General features: G+C 33.6%; 1 protein-coding gene across 1 annotated transcript in view; it reads right to left on the reverse strand.

Moving 5' to 3' along the window:
* Nucleotides 1–11357, reverse strand: part of esr2b (estrogen receptor 2b) — a 30136-nt gene that overhangs the window by 3685 nt on the left and 15094 nt on the right. The window contains 8 exon segments of the mRNA XM_016442265.1: nt 1252–1385; nt 2253–2391; nt 3395–3482; nt 3484–3555; nt 3558–3745; nt 4159–4275; nt 5810–6000; nt 6947–7447. Of these exon segments, the coding sequence (XP_016297751.1) occupies nt 1252–1385; nt 2253–2391; nt 3395–3482; nt 3484–3555; nt 3558–3745; nt 4159–4275; nt 5810–6000; nt 6947–7371 (1354 nt within the window). The 5' untranslated portion in view covers nt 7372–7447.

Consider the following 11357-nt stretch of genomic DNA (forward strand, 5'->3'; position numbering starts at 1 on the left):
AGTCATAAGGATAAATTTTTCAATTTATACATGAATAAATAAGCTTTCCATTGATGTATGGTTTGTTAGGATAGGACAATATTTGGCCGAGATACAACTATTTGAAAATCTGGAATCTGAGGGAGCAAAAAATCAAAACATTGAAAAAAATTGCCTTTAAAGTTGTCCAAATGAAGTTCTTAGCAATGTATATTACTAATCAACAATTAAGTTTTGATATATTTATGTTAGGAAATTTACAAAATATCTTCATGGAACATGATCTTTACTTAATATCCTCATGATTTTTGGCATAAAGAAAATTCGATACTGTTGACCCATACAATGTATTTTTGGCTATTGCTGCAAATATACCCGTGCTACTTAAAACTGGTTTTGTGGTCCAGGGTCACATATTTGAGGGGGAAAAAAATTATTTTGACCTCCGCTTTATTTAGAGGCTCAAACTGAGCAAAAATATACAATTTGGTGTAATGTTGTTATTTATATAACGAAAAAAAATAAAATGAAATGTTAATGTAATGTAATGTAAATCAATTATGTTTGTAACAGTCTGGCAGACTACTAAGTGCATAAATATCATTTGCCACTGTATATCTCCAGATAATACATCTAGTAAGATGATATTTAAATGCTTAGTTTTGTGATCAAAACATAATGCAGTGCAATGTAATATAATAATGAATGAGAGATGTACAAACAAACATTCATCATATTTTAAACTCAGATTTTAACATGATTTTTCTAAAAAAAAAAATTAAAAAAAAAAAAGTATATTCAAATAAATCTAAGTTGCTTCAGCCCGGTAGGTGTTCTTTAAATATTACTTACAATATAAAAGTTATTCTTACATTTGCTTTATTAAAATCATTAAAGATTTCAGACCGAAAAGACGCGTACCACAATATCGAGGACATTTTTACAATTATACTAAAAGGCCTTTGCTTTTTAAAAAAATATGATCTATCAATCAAAGTTCAGAAGGCATGTTTTCAGCAAAATTTTGATCATGTTGATTATTTAATCACGTATAAAAGATATTCATGTATCAAAGATGATACAGTAGGCTTTATAGGGTTAAAACACAAGAGGGCGGCATTGGCAGGAGACCACACCAGTCATGTAAATATAGTTTGCATGTTGTAATTAGTATGCCCTACTACAGTTATGTAGAGGAAAAAAAACAAGATACAAACTGCATTTTAATCTCGCACAATAACGTACACACACACAATCAGAATAGTGTCATACTGGAGTTGAGAAGGATCATGGCTTTGAGGCAGACGTATTCCTCTCTCTGAAGCTTCAGTTCTCTGAATCTGGAGGTGGTGGCCAGCAGCATGTCAAAGATCTCCATGATGCCTTCAACACAGGTCCCTTCATCCCTGAAAGAATTAGAGAGAAAGAAAGAAAGAAAGAAAGAAAGAAAGAAAGAAAGAAAGAAAGAAAGAAAGAAAGAAAGAAAGAAAGAAAGAAAGAAAGAAAGAAAGAAAGAAAGAAAGAAAGAAAGAAAGAAAGAAAGAAAGAAAGAAAGAAAGAAAGAAAGAAAGAAAGAAAGAAAGAAAGAAAGAAAGAAAGAAAGAAAGAAAGAAAGAAAGAAAGAAAGAAAGAAAGAAAGAAAGAAAGAAAGAAACAAACAAACAAACAAACAAAAAAAGAAAGAAAAAAAGAAAAGGTTTGAAAAAGAGATAAAAGGGAAAAAGGCCAATCACTTAAGCCATAAATGTCTTGTGACTAATCACCACCACAAGAACATGCACAATCCCAAACTATCCTCAACTATGTCAATAAAGGAGACGGGAAGAAATTAAAGTCCATTTTACAATTTTAGGAGCCTGGCACCTAAAAAAATCTGTTTTAATATAATGGAATTATATTCAAATTACTTTGCGTGCAAAATAATTTTGTCAGAACATACATTGTTAGGCTGTACTATTTTGCTTATAAATATATATATATATATATATATATATATATATAAGTATACTAAAAATATATTTACATATATTAAAAGTATTTTAAAATAATAAAAAGTAAAAAGAAGAGAGATATATATATATATATATATATACTAACAGTATACCGTGGCAAAGGTATTTCAAACTTCCTTTTACCCCTAAGCAAAGAATGGAAAATAACTTTGCTGTGAGCATATCAGGGCCATGAAGGTGTGTCTACAACACATTTTGATCAAAACATTCACTATGTTCTTCTTCAGTGTGTCATCTGTGCTGTGGAGTGGGAGATTTTACCTGTTGAGTTTGAGGTCAGGTGAGAAGATGAGTTTCCCGGGATGATCCACGGATCTCCACATCAGTCCCAACATCAATATATCCAGCCAGCAGCATTCCAACAGATGCACCTGATCTGACAAAGTCAGCTCCACAAAACCTGCGAGAGGAGTAACAAACACACAAATGTCTTCCGGAACACACTCTTACACAGCTGCTTGCCCTTCAAATGCTGGAAGTGCGTGCACATACACTCACACAAAATGATTTGTATTTATTTTTAATGCTTTTTTGTCATTTCTGGAGCATGAGAGCCCCTGCTCACCATTCACTTTCACTGAATGGATAAGCAATATTCTGCTAAATTATTTTGTTTATTCCACAGGAGACCGAAAATCATTCCAGTTTGAAACAACATGAGGGTGACTGAATAATGACTGAATCCCATTAACCTTTTAGAAATGACAAGAAATCAATTTGCTAGAAATTTTTGACTTAATAACTTTATAAAAACACTTTAAACTAAAACAAAAAAATTTAAAGGTATACGCAAATGTAATATACGTACATTAAATTTCCATATATGAAACATATATGAAGTAAAAACATATGAAACCTAACAGAAACTTGAACAATTTCATATATTAACATATCTAGCCCATACAAATATGTATGTTTATATATATGTGTACTATATTTTGGACATACATGTACATGTATATCCATTCTAAAACCCATCAATACATGTCGATATTGTATAATATAAAAGATAGGCATGTATTACAGTTTTTTTGTATATATGTTGTTTTAATAAAGTTTCATATATAAATAAAATAAAAAATTGTTGACATATATGGTTGCAACTTGCAACAAATGTAACCATATAAAAAAAATCTACATATAGATATTATTAACTTTTGTACATACATATTTTATTATACAGATTTTATATGTTATAAATTTATATCTTCATCTAACCAGAGAATGTATGTATATGAAAATTATATAGGTAACATATACAGTATAGCAATATCACTCTCGATAAAGGACAATAAAAGTCATATATCACGTTTCCATATGGGAAAAGTTATGCATTGCTTAAAAAGTGCAATGTGTGACAGATTACGAATCAGAGTGTTTCAGGCATTTATACAAGCACACACCTGGTATCTTCTTCGCCCAGCTGATCATGAGCACCAGTTCCTTGTCAGCGAGGTTGGTTAGTGACATCATCATGCTGGCCTCCGTGTACGGCTTCTTTATTGCCTCTCTCAGGTAAATCTGAGGAGGCTCCGCCTCCAGAATACAGTTGACCAACTGCTCTGGGGAGAGGCTCTGGCCACACCTCTCAGCTCTGTCCCCCGAAGGGAAGAGTGGATGAGTGGGACTGAGGGGAAATTCTAAATGAGGCTGGGAACGACCTCTGACCCCTAACGCCCTGCCTGAGCTGTCTCTGATCGGGGGGTTGCGACGATGACGAGCACCTCGGTAACTGCAGCGTTCCCGCCTCACACCTGTTCACACACACAATTACACACACGCATCAAAAGTGCACACTCAGCACAGCACACACTGTCCAATATGATAACACCTTAGTTTAAGGACCAGTTCTCACTATTGACTAGTTGCTTATTAGCTAGCATACTGGCTGTGTACTTATAAAGCACATATTAATATAATACTATTTTAACATAATATATAACATAATAATATTTTCGATCCCTTAAACCGACCCCATACATTACTAACTATTACAAAAAAGAAAGTTAGAAGTTTATTAATGCAAACGTTGTAGTTAATAGTTAGTTAATAGTGAGAATTGGTCCCCAAAGTAACAAGTGACCAAAAATATATAAAGTTTGACATATCTTATCCCCCAGTAAATAATAAGTGGCTACACACAGAAAAGGAAGAGGCAGCTTCCTACCACACTTCATCATGCCCACTTCATAGCACTTGCGGAGTCGACAGGCCTGGCAGCTCTTGCGTCGGCTCTTGTCAATGGTGCACTGGTTGGTGGCTGGACAAATATAGTCATTGTGTCCTGAAGAAGATTGAGAGAAAAAAAATTAAATTAAACTCACATCCTTGGATGTCTTGGTTAAATTCAGCTTTTTAATGTCATCTCATTGTACTCATTGCACTGTAAAAAAAAAATATTTTTGGAAGACTATTGGATAATGTTTTAGAAGAAAATACTATTTCAGTCTTTCTACTTCAAAATGTCATTTAATTCAGTGTTGCTTGCTACTTCTTTGTAATTTTTTATGAAATGTAATGCATTTTTTTTTTTTTTTTTTTAAAACATGAAATAAGCCATGATGCCAAGTTAGTGGTGTCTGTGATAGAAAGCTTACCCGCAAGCTCTGTTACAAAACTCCTATTTTGCTTTTACTAGCATGAAGGTGATCAAATTTTAACCTACAATAGCAAAAAACTAAATATATTTAAAGATTTTTAATGATTACAAATTTTCAGTCCCTAACCCTGTATAAACCATCTCATTTCTGTATGGGATTAACTTCCAGAAACATGAGCTTATATTAATAATCAATGTTTGAAATGTTACCTTTAGAAATTATAATATAATTAAACATACACTCTACCGTTCAAAAGCTTGAAAGAAATTAATACAATTATTTAGCAAGGATGCATGCATAATGTTATAAAAATTTATACATTTTGCAAATGTGACGTGTAATGTTACAAAAGACGTATATTTCAAATAACTTGTTTTTTTTTTTACTTCCTTTTAATCAAAGAATCATGAAAAAAAATGTATCACGGTTTCCACAAATCTATTAAACAGCACAACTGTTCTTAAAATTGATAATAATAAGAAACGGGTGTTGCATGATTTCTGAAGAATCATGTGACACTGAAGACTAGACTGACAATTCTGCTTTTCCATAACAGGAAAACATTACATTTTAAAATAGATTTCAATATAAAAAATTATATATCCAAATATAATATATCCAAAACTGTTTTAGCATCAAATTAAAAAGCTATAAAAGTAATACTAATCACTAATCACACACATTGACTTTGACAATCCTATTTATCATATTCATTTGTTATTTTGATGTTTTGATGACGTTATCTGATGTTTGCAAAATCTAAATTACAAAATATTCCTCTATAACGTTTTTTTTTTCGATGAAGTAATCCTTGGAGATATTAGTAGGAACATTGCAAACTGACTAAAGAATACATTTTTTGCATGGAATTAATATAATCTGTGAATAAAATGTGTCCTTTAAAGAATAAAATACTGTGTGGTTTTTACTGAGATCTAGTATTTGTAAAAACTGATGTGTTTTACATATCTGGCTTTTTGAGTAGTCTATTGGCTGAAACGTCGAAACAAACTTGTTGGGGGAACACAGAGAACTGACCCTGGCATACTCAAAGAAATCCACGCACAGAACAAGTAGAGTGTTTGAGGATTCATGAAAAAAATCTGATTAGAAAACCTCAAAATGCCAAAACCCTCCTTTGATTAACATGGCATTTCAGAAAATGGAACATCTGAAGAGCATGTGTTTATGTTAAATGGTTACCTTGACCAATGTTACCTTGAATGCTCCGTTTGAAGAAAGCCTTGCACCCCTCACATGACCAGACACCATAGTGATACCCAGAGGCGTAGTCATGACACACTGCACAGAAGTGTGTGTCTCCTTTACCCAAAATGCCTGGTGAAGGATTCAAGCCATCATCACCGTCCAGTTGCTGCCCTAACAGCTTTGCATGAGTAAGGACAGAACTATAAAAGATGAAGGTACAGATAAAGTAAAAAAAGGGCAAGAAGAATTTTTTTTTACATTTTCTAAAAAAAATCTGAAGGGTTCTTGCTGCGTGAAACTAGTTTTTATTAATATTTTGAATTCGCTTTTATTTTTATATATTCCATTATCATTTTAAATTAGGCCTAAGTGTTAGTAAATTTGTGGATTGTATCATTTTTATCAGTTTTAATATTCATGAATTTTTATTCATGAATTTTAGTAGATCAAGTTTTAAAAAATGAAAAAATTGAGGAAATTGCCCAGATGCAAACACAGCTAAGAAAATCCTGGAAATTATTATTACTGTTTAATTTGATAATTTTATGATCAATTAAATTTTTATTTGCTTTTTAAACCCTTTGTGATAATATCCTATACAAATATGTATTTGCATGTTTGGTCCTGTTCACATCTGCCTAATTTAGCTAGATTTTACAAAGTGACAGGTGAATTTGTCAGGAATATCAAAAACATCATAGAACACAAGTTAATTCATATTTTACATTATAGCCTTTAATGCATTTTTAAGTTAATGTATTTATTTTATGCTTTATATAATAGTCTATTTATTTTGCTGAGCTATGCACAAATACAGGTAAATTTTCTCATTTGCATTTAGAATCATTTCTTCCCCTGCTGTCGGCGATCCTATCAGAACAGACCTGAACAGACGTGTTTTATTGTCTGCCCTGCAAAGTCAGATTAGAAAAGTAATATCACGTATCTTCTCAAAATGTTGCATGATTTCTGTAGCAAGCACTTCAAGATAAAACGAAAAGCAAAATAAAACATTTTATGTGGTAACAAGGCTTTTATTGTCTCTATGGCATTGGCAACTGAACTATCAATTTCACAGCTGCTACTTTGAGATTAAAGGCATATATCAATTATTAAGACACTGCATGTGATCTGCTGTTTTCTCACCTGCCCTGGTTAATCATGTGTGTCTTGGCATCCTCCCAGGTGGTGTGTGCGTGTGATTCGCTGTAGGCCAGTGGAGGCGGGCAGTGCAGAGACAGCGCAGAGTGTGTGGTGTGGGGAGGCCAGAAGATTGTCGAACTTAAAGGGACCAGGCTTTCGGACACAGGGGGATGAGTGTACCCCAGCACTGTGGAGGACACGGGGCTGTAGAGCGTTAAGGCTCCGTGGCTGATCTCTCCCCCGTGCCGTGGTGAATAATCCTGACAGGCTTCCACATACGGAGATGGAATGCAGATGGTCTGGCTTTCTATGCCGAGCTGGGACGTGTACAGATGGGGTAAGGTGTTAGGCGAGTCCCCTCGATTGGCCTTGCCGGAGTCCAGGGCAGGGGAGGCTGACACAGGGGCCGGACCAGGGGAGGAGCTCATTCTGGAGAACTCAAGCGAGGTCCTGGCTTGACAGATTACTGCGTTGTAGGCCCAACTGTGTCAGAGGAAGTGCTTGCTGAAGGACATTAATAAAAAGGAAGTCGGATATCAGAGTAACACTTACCCCCTCTGCATGTTAAGCATACAGTACCGTCCAAAATTTGGGGCCAGTATGTTTTTTTTTTTGTTTAAGAAATTCTTACTTTTTTAAAGAAGTTAATTTTTTCAGGATTCTTTGATGAATAGAATGTTTAAAAGAAGAGGATTTATTTAAAATTGTGAAAATGTAATGCCCTTACTGTCATTTTGATTGGATTAATGCATTCTTGCTGAACAAAAAAAAAGTATTCATTTCTTTCAAAAGGGGGCCCAAAAAACTGACCCCAAACTTTTGAACAGATCATGTGACACTGAAGACTGGAGTAAAAGCTGCTGAAAAATCAGCTTTGCCATCACATGAATAAATTAAATATTAAAATATACTATAACTACCAACCCCAAAGCTTTGAACTGTAATGTACATACTGCACAAACCTTTAATATTTCCTGTAAGTGTCATATAACTGCTGCCTGCATTTCCTTTAATGTTTTTGAAACCTGTTTGTGATTTTCATGTTTTTTCCAGAAACAAATCTTGGCAGACTACATAAAGACAGCTTTCTCAAAAAGACCAGTAGGCCTGTTTTTTCTAGTTGTATTAGCAGATGATTAGAGCACTTCCTTTTACAAATTTTCTATGAAAAAGTGACTGGAAAAATAGGACAACATCACAGAGGAACATGATGCATATTTTAATATAATTATTTCTTATAGGATAAGGATCTGTCACTTTCATAATAGTGTAGAACTTTTAGAAGAGTCTATCTATAACTTGTAGAAAGCTAGTTAATGGAGCATACAATAGAGGCACATCAGGTCAGACTTGGTTTTAATTCAAATGTTTATTTAGTAAGAGATGCAGAGGAGAGAGTTCTTTTAAACAGTTTGTCACAAAGGTCCAGAGTCCACTGTGCTTAATGTAACACTGAAACCAGAGATGAACAAATAGACTAAGAGAATTCCCAAAAGAGCCAGAATAATCAGCAAGGCAGCATGTGTGTGTGTGTGTGTGTGTGTGTGTGTGTGTGTGTGTGAGAGAGAGATAGCTGTTAGTATGTAACCACAGCAGGATCATTAAAATAATGCAAGTCAGCATCCAAGGAATGAAGTGTCACCGAATAATAGAAAAAACACTCAATCATTCTTAAAAAATACAATTACTTTTGAAAATAATGTGTTCGAGGTGTGTTTTTTATATTAAAAAATACAAATATGGAAAAACAACAAATCCCAGTGGTTAGAAAGATAGCAAGAGAGGAAAGCATGAGGGGAAAAATATAGATAACCACAATCTAAGAAAAGTCTGTAAAACTACGTCCCAATGTAATTGTTACTAAGAAGTAATTTTCCATATTAATTTTTTTTTACAGGTTTTTTAGCGGTATTTTGGATTACGCATTTCATTGTGTAGTGTTTTAGTTCAAAAAAAGCAGTAAATTATGGCTTCTTCTCCTTCTGCTACAAGCACACATAAAGACATCCACCCAAAACCTCCTACTCCCCGTGGTGAAAATTAAACCTTCCCTACTCCAAAACCAAAGAGAGCTGTGTTCATGTGTGACTTTCTGTATCCATAATCTGTCTCTATATTAGATCAGAAACACAGGACACTATTGAACTCACTGTGTCCAATGACTAAAAAAATGATTTTCTTACTCAGTAAGCTTGCCTTGTTTTCTATCACAAATATCCAAACATTCTTAAAGCAAGACGCATTTACTTGAGAAGCAAACTGACTTAAGATTAAGTCTTGATTCTGAAACATTTATCACAATAAAGTATGTGTTTGCTCAAAACAAGAAAAAATAACAGCCAATGGGGTCAGAAAATAATCTTGTTTCTCCTTTGAAATAACTTTATTTTTCTTACCCCACTGGCAGATATGTTTTCTTGACAGGCATAAACTCACATAATTTTGATACATTTGTCAAAAAATGAATAATTTTTTTCTAAAAAAAAAAATAAATAAATAAATCACTTAATATCTTAAGCAATGTTGCTTCTCAAATGTATCTTGATTTAAGAATGTTTAAAAACTTTTACTGCATGGAAAACAAGATACAAATAAGGAATAAGAAATGTTTTACTGCAGTTTATTTTTAAGATTATGTATATTATATTTTATTATGATTTTTTAAAGCCATCACCAAATATTGTAAGTGTGTCTAAAACAATGCCTGAAATCCTTTACAGGAAATCATTACAGAAACAATTTTGAGTAATTCTCAAAAGTTCAAAATATTTTCTATATATTTCATGCAGGTGAAATCACTCAAAAACTATTCATTTAGTTCAGAATTTTATGAGCATTACTATTAATTATGTGTGAGAGATTATGTAAAATTATTATTTTTAATACAAACACTCAAAACTACAAACTTGACTTTAATACCCAGCGTTCCCTGTTCTCTAGGCTAAAGGGCATCTGTGGGTCTTGGGTCAGCGATCTGGCCCGCTGCCTCAGTAAACACAAAGAATAAAGGTGAGATGTCACTGTGCCAACGTTATTACTGAGACAACTCCTGAAACATTGTGTTCTGTCTGAGAGAAGAACACACATCCATAAAGAATATACCCGGAAACATTACGCTGAACATTCTCTGTAAATACAGACATGATAATGTAAACACATTGTAAATAGAACACATACAATAAACCAGCACTAATAAACACACCAGTAGCATGCGACTGACTGCAATGAGGAGGCAAAGTCCACTGTCTGGGTTTAGGATTTTTCAGATTGATATAATTTGAGTGTTGACAACAAATAAAATATAACAAATTCATCAAAAAAATAAATAAACAAATTTTGTAAGTACTAAGAAATCTCTTATGCTTATGAAATAATATGATTTATATTAACTATTTTTTCACATTTTAATTTTAAAATAATAATAATAATAATAATAATAATAATATTTTTTTCCAGTCATGGCAAAGCCTAATTTTCAGCAGCCATTACTCCAGTCTTCAAAGATCGTTCAGAAAACATCAGCTCAACTAATATTTATTATTATTATCAGAGTTGAAAACACCCATGTTGCTTAATATTTTTGTGGAAACTGTGATACATTTATTTCAGGATTGATAAATAGAAAGTAGAGATGCACTGAATGCAATTTTCTTGGCCGATTCCGATTTCCGATTTTTTTTTGTAAGTGTGACCTGCCGATAACGATTTTTGCAGATTCAGATTTTCCTTCTAAAACCTATAATTGACAGCATATTTAAACAAAAATCTATACTTTTTAATGCAAAAAAATTATTTACATAAAAAAAATATTAAACATTGCAATTCCCCCAATCTGGACAAAGTTACAGTTGTTCTCTCACTTAAACAACTCTCAAAATAAAGTGCTCTGTGACTAGAAAAAAGGTAGAAATAACAATTAACTGAAAAGGAGTTGCTGTACTATTTAACAAAACAGATGTCATTTCTTAAATTGTCATTTTTCACTAACCTTATTAAATGTGTCATCTTTCACATCAAATTCTTCCATTGTTTCAATTAACTCCGAACAATAATAAGAAACTGTAGAATTGTTACCATTCAAATTAAATCAGTATCAACAAACTTCATCTTTCCACTGCAGGAAACACAGAAGCTGCATTTGAAGTGGCATTAGTTCCCTTTCAAGGGAACTTCGAACTGTGTCCTCTAGGGATCGCTATGGGGAACGCCTCGTCGTGACCCGTGTCTGAAGCATACATTGAAAAAACACCAACAACACGTCATGCTTCCTGGACCATGCGGCCAGGTCAGAGGCTTCTGCGGGAGCCTTCTTGACCATCAGGCCCCCGGCACGACACTGCAACAAATTCCTGGATGTCCGGGCTCCAGGATATCCCCTCTTGCTGAGGCATCGAGCGGGAAGTATAGGTGGCAT

The sequence above is a fragment of the Sinocyclocheilus anshuiensis genome, unplaced genomic scaffold, assembly GCF_001515605.1.
Source record: "Sinocyclocheilus anshuiensis isolate Anshui unplaced genomic scaffold, SAMN03320099.WGS_v1.1 scaffold487, whole genome shotgun sequence".
Classification (NCBI taxonomy): Eukaryota; Metazoa; Chordata; class Actinopteri; order Cypriniformes; family Cyprinidae; genus Sinocyclocheilus; species Sinocyclocheilus anshuiensis.